Source organism: Anas acuta, chromosome 5, assembly GCF_963932015.1.
Source record: "Anas acuta chromosome 5, bAnaAcu1.1, whole genome shotgun sequence".
Classification (NCBI taxonomy): domain Eukaryota; kingdom Metazoa; phylum Chordata; class Aves; order Anseriformes; family Anatidae; genus Anas; species Anas acuta.
The window spans coordinates 33,651,257-33,674,283 of record NC_088983.1 but is presented as its reverse complement, the minus strand read 5'-3'; the positions used below and the strand labels follow the sequence as shown (position 1 = coordinate 33,674,283).

The window sequence follows — 23,027 nt, the reverse complement described above, 5'->3', positions numbered from 1 at the left end:
GTAGGAACGCATTGGCTCAGCATGCCTCGAGTCGGAGGATCCTCAGAGCAGTTATTAACCGAGGGCTCCATCGTCTCGGTTTTGTCACGAGACCATCACACGGTGACAGGCGGCTGATTCATGCCGACGCCGAGCTCCTTGCTGTGACAGAGCCCATGCGATCAAACCCACGTCCGTCGGTATTTCTGCTCATGGGCCGAGCGATCGATTCCGGTTTCCCCTGGTAACAAGGCTTCCTGATCACAGCCCGCACGTGTTGTCCCTAAAAGCTTCTGAATCCATTGCTTCATTGCAGCCCAAACGACGGCAGAGTAGAGGTCTGGAGGCGATGCAGTCCTTACAAGCTTTCTGAGGGCAGGCTGTAGACACCACATCAGTGCCTTCCTGTCAGGCAGAAATTCGGTGATTTTGCTGGCCACCGGGCTCCTCGGGGGGCAAAGCTGTGGTGAGCGCCGCAGCTGGGGAGAGCTTCACTGGCTCTGCTCCAGGTATCCCAGCAGAGCACAAGGGGTGTTAACAAGTCCCTATAAAACTGGGACTCTGTACGTGGGCCCCCCATGGAATTGCCTCGACAGAAGTTAATGGTTAAAAAGGGGGGCGGGGGCATTTGGAAAAGCTGCCAGCCAAGCTTAGAGAATGAATTCTGCCAGCAAAATGTGATGTATATCAGGAAAAAAAGTACACGTGAAAGTATTACTTCTTGCTGTGCTCAGACAGACTCAAACTTTTACCCCAAATTAACTGCATTTAACTCCAGCAGCTGTTTGGACTGGGTAAATCCCAGTAAAGCAAGGCTCCTGCCCAAACACGGGCCAAGAAGGAAGGTGGTAGGCACGAGAACAGCCACGCATCTGGTCTCATGCACAAACTACTGAGCATGACAGCCAAATAAGTGGGGGTCGTGGGGGAATTGCTTAGGTTTTGTTAGGAAACCAGCCTGCCAGAAGGGTGCCTGTACCAGCGCTCCTGGTACAGAGCAGCGCTGCAACCTGTACCAGCACCCAAAGCCAGCCCCCACCCAGTGGGACCCAGCTGGGGAAACTGGGGAAATGCCTTCCCTGCTCCAGCACCTCACAAACTGAAAGCCCCAGCCCTGCTGTCCAGCTCCCTCTGTAGCTGCCTTCACAGCTCACCCGACCTCTGCCCATCTTCCAATTTCCTTCCCTCACTGCCTCTTCCTCTGCTGTCATTTCTCCCACCCACGGCCCAGCTGCGTTTGTACCTGCTCTGACCAGGCTTGCGTGCAAAAGGATTAAATCATCCTTTGAACCAGATCCAAGGGACATCACTGGGCACTGGAACCTTAAAATATTAACCCCAGCATCCACTTTGCACTTCGGAAGTTGTTCCTCCTGCATTGCAGATGGGGGGTGAGCACTCCTGCCGTTCACCATCGCTCGTCCTCTTGGAGCGAGCCGGCAGGCAGAGGGCGTGCAGCTGATGGAGAACAAACGCACGAGGCGAGCCTGCTCTTCTCCGCAAGCTGGAAACCCAGGGGCTCTTCTGTGTTGTGTTGGGAACATTTGACTCAGCAGCCCAATTTCACCCGCTGCCTCCAAGCCTCTCCTCCCCGGGGAGTGCTGCCAGCAGGCGGCTGGGTGCAGGCGGGTTTAAGGGGGAAGGAACTGGAGCAGAGGCCGCATGTAGGGGTAGGATGCAGCGAGCTCCTTGCCTCCAAGAAGCAGATTAATCATGGCTGGGGAAGGGAGAAAGGCTTTTAGCTGAGGCTTTCTGAGCCCATTTTACCAGTGACCGCACCCAGCAAGGGAGAAGACCCCTTCAGAGCATCCTCAGCCCCTGCCACAGAGAAGAGGCCGTGACGCGGACACAGTACGTATTTTATTATTAAAAAAATGCATAAAAACTAATGACATGCTTCCCAAAGTTAGAATCTATATGTACATCTGCGCTTCCCAGGCAGCTGCAGGGAGCATAGCCTTCTGCCCTCTGCCACCGTGTGCACTGCACACGTCTGTTACCCTTTGTTAGGTGTTATCTTCCCACCTGTGTTTACGAAGAGAAACCCCCGTAGTGCCTGGGCTGTAAGGTTGTGCAGTTCCTATCTGTGACTGAGGAACCATACGGAGCTTCTGGAGACAGCTGTAGGCTGCGTTGTGGTAGGAAACCTCACAGAAAGGACCCATGCCCAAGCCCCAGCCTGGAATTTCCCTCCCTTACCAAGGGCTCTCCACAAGGGATCAAACTGGACCCAAACTTTGTAGCGAGCCCCTAAGCTTGCAATAACCGAGAACTTGGCATTGAACAACGGGGTGTCCCGATACTGAGCCTTGCAGTCTAACTCGACTCATTGGTCCCACCTTGGCCAACTTGGCAAGTGATGACAGCGGTGGTATTTGTTTCCAAGGAAGAGCAATGAGGAATCCTAAGTCTTGTGGTTCTGCCGAGTTTTCAGCGCATTGAAAATAAAAGAAATCAGGATCTAGCAAATATTTAGGATAATTAGAGTAAGATGTAACTGCACTTCCTTGCTGGGAACCACTGCACAAAGCAAATGCTGATTTTACATTAAAATATTAAATTATTAAAAACCACAGAAGCGCTTGCAGTTACAGTGAGTCAGACATGCTGATTGAAAAACAAAACAAAATCCAAAGAGCAAAACCATTAATTTTGCCCTGTCTGGAAGGCTGCAGTGATACAGGTCTATGATCTGATGTGGCTTTTACAGCGTGCCAAAAGACCTCCTAAACAGAATGGCCAGTGGTTCTCAAGCTTTTTTGCGATGATGACTCTCTCTCTTTAGAATGAGATCTCCCTGTTCTTCCCCCCAACACACACACACACACCTTCCCCGAATTGATTTCACACCTTCTCCACAGCAGCTACAGCACTGGGTTATTGGAAAAAGTCACTGAATGGTTAAAGAGAAAGATTAAAGAAAACCCATTCTAAATCAAATACTGAACCCTGCTCCTGGTGAAAGTGATGCAAGGCTGCCACTCTGCAGCTAAGCAGTCTCCTTCCTCTCCTGGAGGACAGAGCTTAGCATTAGTTGGCACTGCTTCCCCTTACTGCTGGCAAGTCCTCTCTACGGTTTCCTCTCAATCCCTTTGAAGGTAGATCCTGCCCTCACCCGCGCCAGCTGCTCTCCCTCCTTCCCATTTGAATGGCAGCTGCAAGTCTGGTCAGACCTGAGCTGATGCCAAACAGAAGAAAAAATACAAAAGAGGTGTGTGGGGTGAAGACGGATGCTGGATTTTCTTTTTTTTTTTTTTCCTCTTCCTAATTTCACCACTCATTGAAACATCTGAATCTCCTAAGAGCCCTGGGCTGAAGGAGCAGCAAGTGTCACCGCGTGAAGCGTACCAGATGTTCAAACTCAATGCTGGGTGAAAGGAGATCTGCAGATTGAGAACCACTGAGGTAGGCAACACGTCTAGGCAGCACTGCTGGGTGAACACCAGGGGAATTTTCCCTGGTGTCCTGAATGACAACGTAAATACCCACTAGTGTTTTCAGAGGTACCAGTCCCAAGTCATGCAGCCAGTACCGAAGACAACATCTACACGAGAGCGAGCGCTGACTGAACACAGAGGGTGCATTCAGCTCTGCTCCAGCTGTCAGTGAGAAGGACCAGAGCACAGACTGACTGCCCACCTCGGCTTTGACCTTCTTTCAGCGGGAGGTGATCAACCCCCCACCCTACCGCCCCCCCTTCCCAAATCCAAGGGGGTGTCAGGGTTGTGGTCCGTCCAAGCTGTCCACAGCTGCAGCCCACACAGCTGGTGAAAGCTGCCACAGCTGCCCACGAGCTCCGGCCGGCGTTGTTCAAAGCCATTCCAGATCCGGCATCGGAGCCCCAAGCGACGCGGCACCGTGGCTGCACACATCCCGTCCCAGGGAAGCAGAGTGTCACTGCTATGTACAGACTAACAACTTTTCTCTCCTTCTGTCTCCAGCTCATACAGAAGGCTTTTGTCCTCCCCTTCCTGCCCATCTGGATGCCTTGCAGCCTCGGCATCATCTCCAAGGCACAAGGGGCTCATGATGTAGCGATAGTCACTCGTGACAGCAGCAGCTGCCCCAGCAACGGTCTCATCACCGTCCGTGTTTGCAAAGGAGGCGTGCAGGGCAGGGTCACTGCCGGACGCCTCTTTGTCCTTCCCAATGTTGACATAAAGAGGGTCCTGACTGGCAGAGAGCGTGGACATCCTCCCCCGAATCATTTCCAGCTGGTACCGGAGCATTGCGAAGCTCGGGCGTAGCTTGGGCTCGGGATGCCAACATCTGCACATGAGATCGTAGCTGCAATAGAGGAAGAGAAGAGCACTGAGACCCCACACAGCCACCCCCAAACATCCCAGCAGGGGCTCTGCACAGCACAGCTCTGCCCAGCCATCAAGTGAGGGGGACACCTGCAGAGGAGGTAAGTGGAGCCAGCTCCTCACCTGCTGCTGGTGAGGAGCTGGCACTGCTCCGGTGTGTGCCTCGGAGAAGTACCACTACCTCAAGACATCCAAATTCCCTAACCTACAACATGGGTGAACAGGTTCTGACCTCCTCCAGGCAGTGGCTTTACTGAGCAGAGAAAATAGAGAATGGCAAGAATTTTAGCTTCAGTGTGTGTTTATTTGCACAGAATTTGCATAACTTTTGTTGTTAAATTAGACTGGGTATGTCCTCAGGGTATTAAACACGTTTAGAGCGAGGCATTTATTTCTGCAGTCACAATTAAAAAGCACTGAGAGTTTTCCAAAACTCATTGGCTTTGGCTTCGCACAGGTGATGGCACATGGGCAGGTATTATGGATCTAAACTCGTTCCTTCCTATTTTCAAAAGCATTTTAATCAAAATAATTATTTAGAGAGTAATAAAAGCCCTGCCAAGGGATGCTGAACTTCAGCACCTGTTTGGTGCTGTTACTGGCTGCAGGCCCTGTCTTGCCACGCAGATGGTGTTTATCCTGCGGCCAAACGCCAGCCGAAAGCAGCAGTTGCCTGAGTGCTGGTGTGAGGAGATGGCACCAGGGGACGGGGGGTGATGGGCTCTGCCCCTCGGCTCACACCAGCCTGGCTGCAGCATGGCCAGAGCCATCATCCCCCTTCTCCTCCTCACACATTGCCCCCCAAAGCAGCAGCTGCACTCCTGTTTGCTGTCACCAGTTCCGCAGAGAGCAGGGACAAAGCACAGCGCTGGCACTGGAGAACACTGCAGACAAACAAGCCTCAGTTAAGCTTGTAAGCCGAAAAGATCTGATATGGCCCTCACTGGGAAATTAAACAATTCATGATGGCTTTTACTATGTCCCTCACTTGCCATTGACTTTATGAGCCTCTTTTGGATCTCACACTAGGTTTACAGAAAGCTTCAATGCCTCAGTTGCCTGAATCCTGAATTACGTCCCTCTCAAGTGGCCAAAACAACTCTAAATGCTCAGCATAAAATAGAACCTTCCTATCTGCAGCATGATATTAAAATACATGCTTTTACCCTGCCAGGTAGACACCACGAATTCATTCGAAAGAAAGGTAAGGAACTACTGGCTGTAGAGGATCAACCCCAAAGCCCATTTGCCTCAGGATGCTGCCGCTGACAGCAGCTGCCAGCAGAAGCCCAGAAAAAGCACATAAGCCAAGGATGAGCATATAATAAGGTGTTTCTGGCATATTTCCTTGGGTCTCAATCACTTGTAGTTCAAAGGCCTCTCAAAATGGAGGTTACTTTTTTAGTAGTTTTTGATGAATTGTTCTTCAGTGCCAGGCAGCTCACTGAATATCTTCCCTACATTTGGCATCTTTAACATCCTATGGCCATACGCTCCACAACTGGGAACCACCGCTACTCACAGCAGTCAAGATGCAGACATAATGAATTTAAGCAGCAGCATAAGAATGTTTTCATTTAAGCTTGGGAACAGTTAAAATGAGCTGCTGAAAAGACAAAAGTGCACAGCTTCAGTAAGGAGTACAGATTATTCATTTACTTGGAAAAAAAAAGTCTGGGGAGAGGAAGCCACGTGGAATATTGCACCATCACAGCGTGAGGGACGGGGGCTTCTTGCTGACCCTTTCACAGACTGGGTATGGCTTGAAAAGGCCACTAAAGCCAGCGTTTGTAGATATGCCACAGGACTAAAGCAGGAGCATGGACTGCAACGTGCAGTTCTGTGCTCCCCAGCAGGCTACTTGACTCCTTCCTGCAAGTCTGGAAATGCCTGAAACCGATATCCACAAGGCTGTCCTGGTTTTGTTTTAGCCTGCAATTTAAGGTGGGACACTGAACTACAGAACCTTAAATCCTGTCTCCCGTGCCTTTCTCATCCTGATTTCTGTGTGAGTAGTAGATCCAAGTTTGAAAACTGGAGACCTAGCTTTGAAAAGCACCTGCAGTCCACTGCCTTTGCAATCTAGTTTCCTTGTAAACTTGCTAGACTGTTCTTCAAAGATGCTGGCCTGAGAAGGCAGGGAACACTGAGCTTTGGAAATGCAGTTACGGTTTCTACAAAGCCAAGAGCTTCTAGCATTGATACTGTTCAAGCTCTTGAGCCAAAGTAGCTGCTTGTGGAGCTACCACGGGTTCCAGGGAGCTCTGCCAGCAGAGCAAATTTGATAGCTAACCCAGAGACTTTCTAGTGAATGCCTCTGTGTGCTGGTAAGTGGATGGATTCAGGTCACAGTCTCAGCCAGCTGCCCCCGTTTCCGTCCCATAAGCCAAACCTCTCAAGGAAGCACAAGTCAGCAGGGAGAGGAAGTACTCACACATCTTCCAGGCACTCCGGTGGCTGCTTGAGCCTGTTCCCGCTGATGAGGTAGTTGTAGATTTCTGCGTTCTCGATGCCAGCATAAGGGGTTTGCCCTCGGGTCACAATCTCCCACATGGTCACCCCGAACGCCCACTGAAAGGGAACACCACAGAGAACTGGTGAGCTCCCCATTTGCGCGACATGGACAAATGAGAAGGCAAGTCCACAGGCCTGAAGGAGAAAACTAAGGCAAAACCCAGTCAGAAGGCAGCAAGGTATACAGGAGAAGGTATCAGAAAAGAAAAACAGAACAAGTAAACAAGGGAAAAGGAAGCAGAAATCTCAGAGGAATGAGAGAAGTTACGTGGAAGAACATCTAAGCACTGATGTATTCCTGCTACAAAGTTCCATCAGTGCTTTCTGTAGGATGGAGTATCATTGCTACACATACATATGACTGTATGGGTTACGTGCAATTGAGATTAGGTCACCTTCAAATTTTAATGCAGAAAAGTAAGAAAAGAGTGAGTAAGAGACTGTCCGTAGAGAAGAAAATGAGGAGGATAAGGGAAAATGTGAAGGAGAGGATGGGGATAACAACTGAAGAATGAAGAAGGACCAAAGGACAACAGGAAAAGGAGAAAAGAGTTCACTTCTTCTTCTTCTTGACATGAGTCACTCATGTATTTTTTGTCCCAAGCTCTGAGAACACCCAATGCAGAGGTGGCACTGTCCCTCCAACACAAGCTACCAGACAAACTCCCTTTTCCCACCACCAGGGAGTTTTCCCATCCTCCGTGAACACAGGATTCCTCCACTTCTGCAGAAATACAAGCAGCCCCCAAACACACCAGAGCAACTCACCACATCACTGTGTGTTGTGTACAGATTATCCGCCAGACTTTCCAGAGCAAGCCACTTCACTGGCAGCTTGGAAGCACAGCCCTGACGATAGTAGTCTCCACTGTAGATTTTCTTAGAAAGCCCGAAGTCTGCAACACTCACATTCATGTTCTCATCCAACCTAAGGGAAAGTGTTAATGACTAAGAAAAGCATTTAATGGCTACCTCAGGCAAGAAAAGAGGTAGGTCCAAGATTTCCTGGCCGGGAAACTGAGGTATGTAGTCATCAAGTATTACCCAGAAGGATAATGACTTCATCTATTTGATGACCAACGTGAAATAGTTGAGTGGTCTCACATCAGTTCCTTGAGACTAACAGGGAGATAATTAGGAACAAGGAAGTAAGCAAACAGCCATGCTCAGATGATCCACTCTGTCATCCAGAGTGAACTCGGATACTTTCTGCAGGCTCAAAGATCAACAAATGACACCGGCATTGCTCATTGCTGTCAGTGAGACCTGTACCCTGTGTAAGTGATCAAAAAAAACACAGTGCTTGCCTAGATTGCACATTACAACTGCTTGAACTACATCTGCAAGCCATTCTCATCAGGCCAGGCTAATTTTCTGAATTGATCCGTAACCTGCTTAAACCTAGGCACTTTAGAAGGTAGTACAAGTGAAGCCCACGAAGATATTATGCTTCTCAGTTTCATAACGGACTCTCCTGCTTTCCCCAAGATGTGACGAAATAGGCATTCAGCTTCCTCTGAAGGAAGTCTGCTATTTGTTTTATTGTTCTTTAAAAACAGGAAAACAGCATGGGTTTCTCAGAAGTGTTGGAGCAGGCTAACTCCTCATTTTTCATTACAACCATCAGGCTCCTGTCTATACATCTGGACATTTAGATGCCTTTAGAAATCAGTGTCTTGTTGTTGATTTTATTGGTTGTGGTGGTTTTGTTCAGATGCAGAGTTCTGTCTGCCAGAATGGGTTGTTCCTTACTCCATTCTCAGGGAGGAAGCAGAGGGGAAAGGACAAAAACCAGACATTTCTTCCCTTCAAAGCAGGTAAGGCAGTTTGGGGACGTGAACAGCAATGTGGGATCATGCAGCGTGTTCACCATGCAATTATTTTTAAAGGCGTTCTCCACATTAGCCATTCTTCACATGCTTTCCAGGAAATTCTACATCTCTTATATTGTGAAAATCAAGTCCTCCAAATAAACGCAAAGAATAGAGATTTCAGGCTATATTTAAAGTTCCTTTCTCCTAACACAGCCAAACCCTTTTTCTCCCATTGGTTACATTATAAGGCGGAACAAATAGCCCATGCTGACACACAGCTATTAGAATGACTAATTACAAACACATATTGTAATCAACTCAGTGAAAATATATGCCCAAACCACTGATGGGATGGGTCCTTATAAATAGGGACAAGCTGGATGGGATGGGTCCTTATAAATAGGGACAAGCTGGAAGTTGAAGGTTAAGAATTGCCCCCCACAGCATTCCTGGAGACGATCCCTCCCCACTTCTGTTGTGCATCCCTCTATTATCCGTTCTGGTCATTCTCTAAAAGCTCATGGTTCACTTACATGCAGTTCCGAGCTGCAAGGTCTCTGTGTATAAAATTTTTTGAGCTCAAGTACTCCATCCCACTGGCAATGTCAATCATGAACTTGAGGAGCGTCTGAACAGGCAAGTTCTGAAAGAAATAATAGTTTGAGGTCTGTTCCTGGACACTTTCAATGACTTATGGCAAGACTGCAAGATTTACTGCTAGCTTACTAAGCCAGAACATGTGGATACAGGGAGGGAATAGAAAGCACAAGTTGGTCCTCAATGTGCATGGGATGAAATACTTCAACATCTTATCCCAAACACAGCTTTCTCTGGTATCAAAATCTGATCATCTACCAACGCCTTTGGGAGACCAAGCCCAAACTGATCTGCACGTTCTCTGAACATCCACACCCTCCCTAAAGGAATTTTAAATAAAAAAGACTTACAAAAGGGTTTTCCCCAATCCGTGACATCAGCAGAAAAGCGTGAAGGTCTCCATGCTTCATGAAGGGCAGGATCACCATGGGAATTGGGAGACGGCCCTTGGGACGGCTCCGTAGACTGACTCCTGGAGAGCACACACACAAAAAAAAGAGGTTTTAGCAAACAGATCAGGACCATCTTACAGGCTGCTGGGCTTTTCTCTTACAAATCTGGAGGAAAAAGATGTGCATTTTTGGTGGGTAGGTTCTAAGCTCGTTTGCGTGCTCCTATAGTATTTGCAAGAATGGGAGGAATGGCTTAAGTGAGATTCTTATTGCAGGTGTACAAGGGCTGCACATTTGTTTTGAGCACTTACACCCACTCCAACCTCTTCTAGGCCTGGGCAGGAGCACGTGCTTGCTCCCTACAGCACCACAGGGGTGGCTGCACTACCACTGCTGTTGGACAGCAGCACAGGTGGGCACGTGAGGCTGAGTGGGATGGTGCAGGAGCGGGAAGTGCTCCATGACACCACGAGCAGCACTGCTGGCTTACCGATCAGCTTGGTGACATGCGGGTGGTCGAACTCCTTCATGCACGCAGCCTCTCGCAGGAACTCCTCGATGTCAGTCGAGGTGAAGATGTCCGCTAGAAAAAAAAAATCATTAAGTTTTTTCCTCAGTGGGTGGCTCCAAGGGACATTGCAGATAATGATTATCAGAAGCTTTTCATAGAGGATGTTTCGCACATCCTCTCAGACCTACAGCTAGATGAGCCAGTTTACAACAAAAGCAGAGCCTAACACTTTCTCCTGGGACAAAATGCAGTAAGCATACATCAGGGACATCTGGTAAATTGCTTCTTGGCACAGGAAAGACCTGCCAATTAGCAGCTCTTTTCTCAGCAACAACTTTCCTTGGAAGCCTCAGAAATCACGTGTGGATTAAAGATGTTAAGAATACATTAGCTAAAGGGACCTAAATTACAGTGTCAGGGAGAAGAGATGGCACACAGAATTAAAGAAGACACTAAGACAGAGGATATGGCCCCGAGCTACAGTGGCAGAAATCAACTCATCTTTGATGAGGATGGCATGAAATATCCACACTTTCGCATCTCTTAGCACAAGTGCGTCTTCTAATGTGCTGGAGCTCAGATTTCTTAAATAGCCACAGTAGTGGAGAGCTCAGACTAAATTCAACAATGACATACATCAGCATAAATTTGAAGTAAAATATTTCTCACTTATTACCCGAGATTTATGGAATTGTATCAATATAATCAAGAATTAGTCCAGCAGTCTACCTCCCCCACTGGTGCTGCTGAATTTAGCGGGAGCCCTCCAGCACTGCTGGCAAGATCAGACTCAGACCTACACAAGAATATTCACATTATTTGCTGTAGGCAAGCATTTTAATATGATTCAGAAGACAGAAGTGGATTTCCTTTCTACGGCCAATGGAGAAAGAAAGGTGCCTCTGGAAGGTGATACAGAGTTCAAGTTAGATGGCTGAACGCAGACAGTTTGACTATTCACAAAACTGCTTGCAAACTGATTTATTTTACTGTTGAAACTGGAGAAAATGATGTAACTCACACTAACTGGTATCAGTGCACTTAGTACAGACTGGCATTCTGTGGCAGCCAATTTCAACTTCAAAGGTAAGCAAGCGTGACTCTGCTTTCAGCCAGTCACAGTTAATTTTTGCCTTACAGGCACGAGGGCTAAAATAACATAGGTTAACATATATATAGGAATGCACACACTCTGTTTCACTTATACGTGCTAATTGTTTTTGCTGTCACGCATTTCTACCTGATGAACGTTAGTTGACCTTGTTATGTATACTCCTCAAACAAGGGATTGGAAGGCAGTTAGACTATTTTGTCACCTACTCCTGACTGAAGTGAGTTAGTTTGCCCCTACATTCAGTCCCAACACTCTTCTGTTTATTCTAGGACACACGCTTGGAGAAATGTGTTTTTCACTGCCGGATTATTACTGCAAAGCAGACCTGCCTGAGCTGTCTGTGCCGCATGATGTAGTGCTGTGTCGAATCAAGCAACTGAACAAGATCCTGTGCACACGAAAGCTGTAGCTATGACTTGCTTTTGATTGCAATCACTGTTTGTTAGATGCTGTACAATCAACTAAGGTGGCATAGGTCCTTCCCGGAAGAGTTACTACAAAGAGACTGAAATGAAAGCAGTGGGAGAAAACACTCGTAGAGGGGTTGAGTGGGAAGCTCAGAGAGGAGGAAGGAAGAACGTCAGGAGACATTTGCTGGAGAACAGGACAGACAGCATTTAATCTTTTTAAGCTCTCTTTCTCTTAAGGACTTCAGGTAGTCCTACTGCCACTTACCTTTTAGCATCTTCACTGCCACTTTCTGGAAAGAGCCATCATCTAGCTTCAGTAGTGCCTCTCGAACTGACCCAAATTCCCCTGTGAAATGACCAGAGCAGGCAGTGAGGGAACAGCTTCTACTGAAGAACGTATGATTCACAGCAGGTTCACACCAGGGGTCGCTGACAAAGAAGCTGAGCAAGCACAAGAAATGCAGCTACCAGCTTCATTTTTTCCATTCTGCAGCTCCACTCGGCAGTTTTCAGCATGTGCGTGCCTAGAAGTAGCACTACCAGCAGACAGAGGCCACTGTGCTGGCAGTCCAGAAAGCAAAGGAATGCAACAGGGAAAGAAAGCAATCCTCTACCAGGCAGACAACGCAGAGTCAGAGCATAAACCGGGATCCCAGGCAGGCATTTCTGGGGAAGACACATCATGAGAAATGCAGCTAAGCAAAACTCTGGTCAGGGAAAGGACTATTAGCTGGAGAGACGAGTGGATGAGCTGGCTGAGGAAGCTCAGTGCTGACCATTTTTGGAGGTGACAGCTGTCAGAGCTTACAGTCCAGTAATGGTGCCAGGACTCAGTCAGTTGAGACACAATCAGGCCTTATCTCTCAAAATTCAGGGAACAGTTTGCATGAATCATTGCTGGCCAGACAAAACATACAACACCTACTTGTGTGTACACGGTATGTTAATTCATAGGAGGAAGAGTTCAGCCTTGTGTGTTCTCAAAGGGAGGTTACAGGAAACGCAACTAGTTAAACCCCTTTAAGATTATTTTACCCTGAAATGGCTTTACAGCATAGCATAACAGCCTCTTTGCATTAATTCTGGCTCTAGATTTGCTCTCCATAATTTGGTAACTAATTACCCCATCCAAGATGTGTTACTGATGAGAAGAAGGCAAGAATGGCACCATGCCACATACCCCAAAAACATCATCTTTCCACTATCTTTTCAAGTGTCCTTGACTACTGTCTGGCATGTGTTATTTCACAATAATCACAAGCAGTGGATCAGACCACAAAGAGGACAAAAGGTAAGGATCACAGCAATTTTATATTGCTCCTGTATTTTGGAACTGTTTCTCAGCTGCAGAGTCAGCAGAGCCCAAAATAACACAGCCATGTCCTCTTCTAACACACACACTGAGCATGAGTTTGGGGGAATGGGGCTGACAATACTGAGCAGATCCTGCCAGCTGGCATCCTTCCACCAAGGGCCCCACTACAGCCAATTCCCACTTTGTTACCTGTTATGAGGACAGCCCAGGAGGGTTAAAGCAGGATCCCAGAAACTGGCTAAGAGCTGACACTGTTAGCATTGTTCAGCCCTCTGACCTTCTGCAGGAAGGTCATCTTCCTGCTCTGAAAGAGCCTTCAGAAACAGATTTGTTCTGGGAGGGATGGAGCGGAAGAAAGCTCCCAGTGGGCCAGGGTTAAAGTGAATTCAATAAAACTAGTCTTATAAAGAAAAAGGAAGCCAAACACTCCAGCTCCCTTTTGCTTATGACCCCTGATTTATGATACTCTCTTAGTTATTCACTTTATCATTACACACTTTCACTTATTCCTAAGAGATTGCCCTCAGCTTGAAAAAGTAGGATGATTCAACAACTAGTACACTAACTAGCCTGCAATTTTGGAAATCTAAACTCAAAACCATCTTTTTAGAGTTCCTGGGCCAGTCTATTAGCTAAAGATAGGTGAGAAGCATCCCACTTTAACTCTGCCCATACCTCTTGACCTAAGAATTTCAGAGAAATGGTAAGAGCACCTGTGTGGGAGATCCAGCTGGAAACCTACAATAAGAGTTCCCACGAACCTAAATGAGGACAAATGCCAGCAAAATTCAGAACCTGTTCCAAATGTGCCTCCAAATTCCCAAACCAAAATCTGGAGCCAAACCACCTGACATGCTGAGAACACATGAAATTGAATCAATGTATTTGTGAGGCATTGTGGTGCCTGTGGTACATCATCTGTCTCTGTATTGTCTTAGTATATTTGGATGGATGCTGGTATGGAAGGAATTTTATATCGTCCCTTTGTAAGGAGAAAGGAGAGAAGCTTAAGTGAACATTCCTTTGTTTAAACCTCTGAAAGAAATTCACACCCCAGTGAATCAACAGCACTTTGGAAAGCTGAACATTTTGTGACTCTGTAGAGCCGTATTATAGGTATGGCTTAGCTAATATTCCCTCAGTCACTCAAAACTTTTGAAATCTTTTACCCCAGTGGAACAAAGTGTCATTTAAATTGCCAGCTACACGCAGAAGAACAGAAAACCAGTTGCTTGTAATTGCTTCTCCGTGCTCAGCAGTAAAGGCAACACACGTGGACTTTTAATGTAAATTCTTATTCAGATTTTGGTTCTTACCCTTGCCTAACATCCTTCCCAAAGTGAACTGCTGTTCCTGGATTAGGACATCTTTGAGTTTTGTCTTCAGCTCATCACTGATCCCCACACTCTCCACTAAAAGAAAACAAAGGAAGGGTCAAATCATGGGTACTTAAATGTTCTGTCACAACATCAAGAGTCACCTGTTCTAATATCATCTCCAATCTGATTGGAACTATTGCAAATAGCTGAGAGTACAGAATGCAATCAGAAGGGACGCTGGATGGACACCAAGTCATCCAACTTCATTTAAATTGATGGAGCTGCACCTATTTTCAATAGTCTGACTGGCACACAGACTATTTTAAGAACAGTACCAGTCTCACAATACCTGGCTGAATGGGTAACAACGTCCAACACTTTATGTTCACTAGAGTAATGGAAAGATCTCTAAATCTTTGGGAGCAAAGTCAAAGACAGCTGGAGCATCATCCTAACCCAGCTGTTCAGAGAGCTGTGCCCAGGCTGAATCAGAAGACAGAAACTAACCATCTGAACTCTGGCCATTCCTGGGACTCAATCTGCTGTTTGAGAAGTTACCAGTTCCTGGCCTCCCAGGACTGATCAGTTGGTTCACGCTTATAGAAAACTGAGCTAAAGCATACTGCTAATATCGTTAAGCCATACTCATTTCACTGTTACATTATATTACAGTTAAAAGAGTCCCTGTAGTGTAAAACTGGGGCAGAAGAGTGATGCATTTTAGTGTAAGGCATACAGTTTCAGTCATCGTGAATTTAAGTAACAAGTAAATGATGCTACATAACTGGTATGGTAACAGCAACTCTGGCCTTTCACTTTTGGTATCATCCACAGACTGCCTAAGCATCATTGTATATTATTTCCCATATTCTTGATCCAAAAACATCAGGTTCAGGGAAAACACAGAGCACAGTATATGCATGAATGCAATTTCTCACATAGAATCATTCAGGTCATGTTACTTACACGTTGCTTCAATGAGCTCTGGGCCCTCCCTGTTGAAAGACCTGGCAGCTCTGAAATGGACTGCTGGATCCCCTCGGCCAACCACACTGCCAAAGGCATGGCTAGAAGGCAGAAAAGTGTGCGATAGACAGTATGCATGATTGTACTCAAACCACAAATGTTTTTGCAAAATAATCAGTCCGAAAACCACGCTGGAGGAAAAAGCAAAGATGTCTCTAAGCAGCACAAGGAGAACTTTCCTTACCCAAACCGTGTTTCCTTCCTTCTTTTCCGAAGCAGAATAAGAGCCAGGGCAACAGCTGTGACCAGAGCTGTGAGAATACCCAATGCCACAGGAACCCAGGATGTCCCATAAGGAGGTTGTCTCTGGCCACCTAGATGACACAGAAAACACCAGTCAGCAAACAGAAGAATGTCAATGGTAATCAGAACCATATCGGGATATATAATCTTTTTGTTTTTAAATGGAAAAATCATCTTGCTGAGTTTGATCTACACAGGGTAACATCGTGCACTGGAACGTGGCATAAACAACTACTCTAGCTGTTTGACGCAGCAAAGGCAGTGCAAACACATCCAGTTATCAGACCCCATTCTTAGCTTGAAGCACTTAGAATGTAAGAGGCAATGCTCCAGATTATACTCCAGAGTATAGCTCCAGATACTCTGGAGAGACAATGCTCCAGATTACGTATAATTTATACGACATCATGATCTGCAGCACTTTAAATTGGAGTCTCATGGTAAAACCCTTACTTAGTAAGAGGATTTTGCATACAAGTTTCACTTTGTCCTGTTGGTGGCAGCCAGAAGAGGCTTGACCAGGCTACATAGTACTGCCTGAAAGCCATCCAGATAGCGTTTTGAAAGACAATAGCTCCTTCTGGCAATCTGGTTAAGGCCATCTACATTTCCCCTCCCACAAAGAGAAGCACCTTGTGGGACTTGGTACTGGCTGTAATCTCCCAGTGTCGTTTGTTGGTTTTAACTTCTCAATGTCTCTCTGCCAAAGAGAAGTAGAATAATAATAATAAAAAGTTTCCTGTAAGTCAAGAAAGAAGTTACCCAGCACGCAGGTTACAATTCTGGTCCAGTATTTGCTTTCAGATTATGCATATTTTTGCCTACAAACTCTCCTCCACAGAAGACATGGACATGCTGCCAATCTGAGTAAGCTACCGGTGAAGGAAGATTCTGCACCAGTATGGTTATGAAGAGAAGAATATTATCTATGCTTGGCAAACAGCAGATAAATTAATCCAATTCCCTGAGAGATTTCTTCTCCAAATACAATTGCTGAAGATTAAACGCCAATTTGAATTGGTTTATTAAAATCTAGAATAGCCCTCATATCTTCTAATTGTTTAAGAACAAATAAGTACAGGTAACAGATCCCTAAGCACTTTTCATCTTGCTCCCTTGCACATCTTCAACAGTTGACTGTGCTTTACCAGAAGCCAAGGAAGAGTCATCTAAGATGGTGAAAACAATCCTATTATGTTATATGCCATGAGAGTGTAAGTAAATCTGTCCTTAAAAGAGATGGTAGGGTAATGGGCTGAGATTGGGATGAATCTCTGCACAGATGTATGTGAAAAGGCGTGAGACATTCTTACAGGCAGAGCCCTGGCAAGCAAAGGGCTTCTGCAGCTCGTTTACTAGTTGCATTGTCAAGCCTTATCACCCAAGTTTTCAAGGAAACACTGTTAGCCTAATAAACATGCAGGGCTTAAGGAAACAGAGCTCTGGAGAATTCTCCTCTTACAAAACATTATCAGAGCTTTAGCACCTATTCATCAGCATCTTATCTCTTTCAGAGACTCTCATGTTCTCTTCCCACCCAGAAGGTTTTATGGACTGAGTTTTATGATGACCCTTTTTTGCTGCTCCTTTTGACCTGGCCTTCAAAGCTGCTAATGAGGAGGGAGAGGGATCAGAAACAGCACTGCAACTAAAATACAATGCAAGGTGACTCCATCCCTCTCCACAACTCCCAAGCCAATCACTCGGGCTGTTCCTGCCACACAATTAGGGGAGGAACAGGTAACAACACTGAGGTAAAAGGTCCTCTCTGACAGCTAACAATAAGGTTTCCTTGCACCCGCAGTGAGACAAGTCTCTCTCTGTTTGTCTACTCTGCCTGATCTGGCCTTGTAGAGAGCAGGACTTAGGCCACTTTAAGGGGGGTTTCTCCAGAAGGAAGACAGCTGAAAACAAAACACAAAGCGACTCCTTGTTTCTGAACTGCCAGGAGTCAGGAGCCTATCCCACAGTTTACAGCAAACATGTCAGAAAGAGATGAGAGTTGAAATTCACTGTTTCTCCTGCTCTGCCCCACAGATCTTGGCTTCCCACTCTTGCCACTGAGCTAAGGAGGATGGCTGCAGCCCAAGAGAAGATCAAGCTGCCTCTCCTCCCCCAGCTCTGCCGCTCTCAAAGCTCCTGCTCTCCCCTCTTCCGAGCAGCATATGCCTTACAACTGCACAAGGCAGACAGAAGATGCTAGTGCCAGATGAGCTTAAATGAGTGTTTAGGAGCCCTTTGATGATAAGAACGCTTTTTATTTCTGTAGTAGGTCTTTTATTGCAAAGGTGTACAAAAAAAAAACAATCCAGGAGACCTCTCCTGCTTATCATCATGAAGATTACAGAGAGAAAAAAAACGCTATTAGACCACCCTATTCCTCGCCGCAATGAAACAGGTTTCTACAGAGGATGCTTCTGAACATATTAAAACAACCTTTGTTAATAGTGCACAAGATCTCTGCATAGGCAGGGTGGAGCTCCTACTAGCTCGCTGTGATGACAAATACGCCTTAAAGTTTATACAAGCTTAGTCATCCCTACTGCCGCACTGGGAGCTGGTCAGAAACCACCCCTGGCATTTCTCACAGAAAGCAACCAGTGCCAGGCTTGCTATTTTAGGAAAGGAAGCAACTTATATTTTCTACCAGGCCTGAAACAAAACTGCAGTCTTTCTGCAGCTCTGCCGTTTAAACGGCCTGTCAGCTTTTCCACAGTGAACCTTTATTTCCAGGCTGTTATGCTTGTGAACAAATTACGTGTTTTCAGACAGCACTTGGCCAAAACATGCACCACTCCTGACGCTACTTTTTTTTTTTTTTTTTTTTTTTGAAGTGGTTTGGTAAATAAAAACAAGCAAACATTTGGGCTTTCAGGATTATCCCATTCCAGCCTCATGTAAAATGCAAATCCTGTACATTCCCTGGGGTTTCTTGCCGGTGCTGGGTATTTTCTGGAGGGATTTTCTAGTCCTTTCAGGTACTTTTCTCTGTATTTGGCTGCCACAGAAGACAACAGCGGAAGAAACATGATGGAGCAGATGCCTAACCTCTAGTAGAGCCAACCTCTGCACCCATTCATTCTGCTTTGAATAATTCAATAATCCAATTCTACAGTGAGTGTGTTTACACACACCCTTGAGTACTTCCTTCATCATGAGAACCGGGCTGCCAAGGGGCCTCTGAATAACCTGCACCTTAAAGCCAGCATCAAGTGGGGCTGCAGTTCTCCTCCCCTAGCTACTCTGCCCCGCTCCCTCAGCTCTTGCCTGCCTAGGAGCCCCACTCCAGTTCCCCCTCCCGTTCCTCTGCCCAGAGGGATCCATGTCCATGTGATTGCCCAAAAGATACATGGGTTGGGAAGAAAGCAGCAGCACGTGGGTCAGCACCAGAGATTATAGACCGATGTCTTGGCCTACAACAGGAGCTGGAAACAGAACACAACGTGTCTCTCCTGCACACTGTCCTGCCCTTCTCCATAGCCTGACTCCTATTTCTCACTCACTGCGAAATGCAAGCGACAAGCAAATCAGCAGTGATGAGCCAACCTGCCCTTTACCACTAGGAACGCACTCTGCGCTTGCATCTTGCATGCTCTTTGCTCCCAACACACCCTTTGCACAGGGCCCAGGCCATCCAGCGTGGCTGCTGTACCATTACCTCCCTCTTTTATCAGGAGCTCAGTCTTTCCATGCTAAGCATCATGCGGGTTTAACATAAACACGTTCGGTAAAGTCGCCACAAAAAAGCTATGCAGCCATAGTTTAATTCAGGCTCCATTTAAACAAGTCTGGAATGGCCTCAAATTAAACCAAAGAGATTTGCACTTTTGCTATTGTGACTCCCCGTGCCCTGCCTTTAAAAGAGACAGAGCAGTAGCCAGAAGCCGTTTTGCTTATACCTGCTCCTTAAATGTTATTCAATTCCATTCCAAAATGTGCTGTGGTACAAAGTCACGTGGCTCAGCCAGCCATGAGCACCAAAAGGACAGGTGTCAGAGAGGTCACAGCGGTCCCAGTCACTTCTCTCCTCCCACGCAAAGGGGTGCAGAGGACACTCACCCATGACCTCCTGGGCTTCGAGCAGGAAGAAGTCACTCCATGGCCCGCAGCCGGCAGAGTTCAGCACACACACCCTGATGATCAGGTCTTTGAGAGGGTTCCATGTTGTAAGGTTCGCTTTTGTGTCCTGCACGATCATCTCCCCCTTGAGAGCAAACAGTAACGAGCTGTAAGCTGCCTGAAAAGGGAGCTAAAACATCTAAAATGTCACCTTCAAAACAAATCACTACTGTGCAGCACCAATGCACAAGGGTTGGGAGCTCTGATTCCTCTGTTCTAGTCTCAGTTTTGCCCCTAACTTAGGGTATCATCTTGGGTTTCTCTTCTCAAAAAATGCTAACAGCTTCCCAGGATGTAAGAAAGACAGCAGGTTTAATGATTCTCTTCTTTGAGATCTTTCTATGAAAGTTGCCATAGAAATGTTATTTTCTCCTGTTAAAAGACAAAATCTTTCATCTGTTTTAGACACAAAGATGCACTATCACGCTGCAAAGCATCTGACAATTTTAACTCAGAGGAGTTTTTTTTTTTCTGGTTTGCCTTGTTAACCAAATCCCAAATTGCAACTAAATTTTATGGCCAGTTTTCACTTAGGAAGACAAGGCCAACATATTTGCAGCAGTTTTGGGGATCTTCTTACAGATCATTTGCAGTAAAGACACAAAGACTTGGCTGCCACTGCTTACACAATGTAAATTAAATGGGGATTCACAATATTACTACTTAGAAAGCCAGTGACACTGACCTAGCATGAAATGGATCATAAAAAAGGAAATAAGTCTCTTTTCCCTCTAGCTCTCTGTTATTACAGGCTTACTCATCATTAATGATGCTGGTGAAATGCATATTAAGAAACAAGAAACCGTAAGAAATGCTGTGAACTTCAAAGGCAGATACCTGGGAAAGGTCAACGCTGAGAATCAAATGAAAGGCCTTCTACCCTGACAGGGTCCTTTCAACTCTCTACACCTTGTAAATGAACCTGCAACCTTCTTTTTGTAATTTACAGTACAACTCATCCACTTGTTAAGTACACCTTTGCTGCTAGGATTTGAAAAACCAAGTCCAGTCACAGGACAGAGATCCTGCACTGTCTGAGCTGCTTTTGGGACAGAACTAGGAAGAGGCAGAGATGAACCAAATCCCCTCACAGCTGTTCTTGTTCTACAAGGAGAAGCAGGGAAGTGATCTGTGTACATACAAGCATTCAAGCAAAGGCATGTTGCACTAACATGTCCCAAATATTAAGGTGTGAGTATCAATTGCTACAAAACAGAATAGATCTGTTTATAGAAAAGCAATGACAGCAAACTATTCTGGTCTGGATAAGGGATGAGGCACCCTAGTGTCCAGAAAATGCAATCTGACCATTCTCCAACTCTGTGCCCAATGGCTCAGCTCCCCTCTGGATCTGTTACCTGAGTGATGTTATCCTGAATCCACTCCAGCCTGTATCCCAGGACATTTTCTTTTAGCACATCTGGAGCCACACCTTCCCACTCCAAAACCAAACCAGGATCTCTTTGGATAACATGGATATTTTGTGGGGTGCTGCTTGGAGCTGAAGGCAGAGGAGAGAACACAGTCACTGTGCAGGAAATTCAGGCACTATCCACACTGAAAAGATCTCTGACAAGACAGCTTCACCCTCTTTCCTGAGATCAGTCAGAAGAGAGCACGTGAGGAGTGAAACCATTTCTGTAAGCCACCAAGCACTATGGTGGCTTCAAGTGGAGAAGATAAGGTTAGTCACTGTCTCTTGTTTTTCTCTGAAACCCCAAGGACCTCGGGGAGCCAGTGGGACACATTCCCAGCATGCAGGTGCCCTGTGGCTGAATCAACTTGTTTCTCACATATCATACCTGTTAAACACATTTGACTATGTATTACTATTTTATGTTAAGAGGCCCTTAGAGCAGAAAAGAAATCCGATGGCATAACCTCCCTTGCATTTTGGAATTAGCAAGGACTTCGGTCAAGTTTATCCTCTTCTCCTTTTCGATTTGAGAACTATCTTCAGAACTTGTCTGCTATATGCTTACCAAGCTCCAGGGTCTGGAAGTAAACCCTGTCTGTGAAAGGAGAGCTGCCCATCTCATTGCTGCACTGCACGCGAACGCTGTAATTGGTGGAGTGCTTCAGACCTTGCACACCATAGGCAAAGGGAGGCACGGGGGCAACTTCAGTGGAAACCTCCTGGCCATCTGGTGACTCAGCTACCTGTGCCAAGCATGAAACAGAGCAGTCTGTTACCATAAGCATATGAAAAACAGTTCCATAGGGATACAGATATAGTATCAGCAACATTCAAAATACTGGAAAGGGAGCTGTCAAATAAGAATCATGAGCCATGCCTTTATTTGGTTAAGTAACATCACTCCTAGCTGTAGCAACATAGTGTTTTTCCACCAGCAATTCCACATTTTAATTCATTTCCTATGTTAAAATTATAATCAACCACAGAATTTTATTTCCTTTAGAGAAAACTAAATGCGCTTGTTGCTTTGAGTGCCAGCAGCTTGCTTCTGAGCCTCGTCTAAGTTTGGGCAATGAAAACTGTTAATCAACTTCCCTGTTGCCTCGTGTCACTTCTTCCTCGAGTCCTTTTTCAGAAGTTTGTAGATTTTCAGTCTTGTCATTGATTAGAGACATGGCAGACACTACTGGCTTGGTTCATCTGAACTATTTCTAATCAAACAATGAATTTTATCACTCCTGAAGCCCCTCTCTTCCCCACTCCCCCAGGTTCAGAACTTCTAAGCAACACGGGTGTTAATTTAAATCTGGTATCAGTATGCTTTTAATGCACAGACAGGTTCAATGCTTCCACTTGCTTTTGTACTGACAATAGCAGAAATCTCTGCACAGCTCCTAGGCTCAGCTCGTCTTCTCAAGTGCATACAAAACAGCAAGCTAGGAGTAAAAGCAAGATACACTGATGAAACGAAAACACTCATGGGACTTTTCATTCTCTGAGATTATAGCAGTTTTTCCTCCCTGCCCTTCCACTTATTCCTAAACACACTTTTGGCCCACTGTTTTATTTGGCTGATAAAAAGAATGGTTCTCACGTTTCCTTAATAGAAATGCATATTGTTGTCATTATCAGTGTCCTCCAAAGCACGGGAAAAACAATCAGACCTTTGTGCAAAACCCTGTCGTGCTGATGATGTGTTTCTGTTCACTAGTCGGAAGAGCAGGGGGTCTTGCATCTGCCCCCTTTATTCCCTGGAGCACGGCTTGTGTTAACAGTGTGTGAGTACGTCAGTTTCCTGCCCCATCCCTCCAGAAGCAATCTGCCTGTCTGAACAGGGTGCTCTCAGGGCACCCGCTGCAATGTCAGAGTGCCAGAAAACCAGGGCCAAGTCTTGCCCGCCCTGCCCCCTCCCCTCCCCACAAGGTTCCCAGCAGAAGGACAATCGCTCCC

The 23,027-nt window shown here is 46.1% G+C and overlaps 1 protein-coding gene across 5 annotated transcripts in view; it reads right to left on the bottom strand.

The window, feature by feature from the left end:
• Nucleotides 1–1,820: 1,820 nt before the first annotated feature.
• TYRO3 (TYRO3 protein tyrosine kinase) overlaps nucleotides 1,821–23,027 on the bottom strand; it is a 39,795-nt gene continuing 18,588 nt past the window's right edge. For all 5 annotated transcript variants that reach the window (XM_068683890.1, XM_068683891.1, XM_068683894.1 and 2 more), the window contains 13 exons: nucleotides 21,643–21,820; nucleotides 21,019–21,161; nucleotides 19,601–19,745; nucleotides 15,483–15,612; nucleotides 15,239–15,339; nucleotides 14,270–14,365; nucleotides 11,904–11,984; nucleotides 10,094–10,186; nucleotides 9,562–9,683; nucleotides 9,148–9,257; nucleotides 7,569–7,728; nucleotides 6,721–6,857; nucleotides 1,821–4,266 (listed from right to left, as the gene is read on the bottom strand). In XM_068683890.1, the coding sequence (XP_068539991.1) occupies nucleotides 3,891–4,266; nucleotides 6,721–6,857; nucleotides 7,569–7,728; nucleotides 9,148–9,257; nucleotides 9,562–9,683; nucleotides 10,094–10,186; nucleotides 11,904–11,984; nucleotides 14,270–14,365; nucleotides 15,239–15,339; nucleotides 15,483–15,612; nucleotides 19,601–19,745; nucleotides 21,019–21,161; nucleotides 21,643–21,820 (1,872 nt within the window). In that variant the 3' untranslated portion in view covers nucleotides 1,821–3,890. The remainder of the gene's footprint in view (nucleotides 4,267–6,720; nucleotides 6,858–7,568; nucleotides 7,729–9,147; nucleotides 9,258–9,561; nucleotides 9,684–10,093; nucleotides 10,187–11,903; nucleotides 11,985–14,269; nucleotides 14,366–15,238; nucleotides 15,340–15,482; nucleotides 15,613–19,600; nucleotides 19,746–21,018; nucleotides 21,162–21,642; nucleotides 21,821–23,027) is intronic.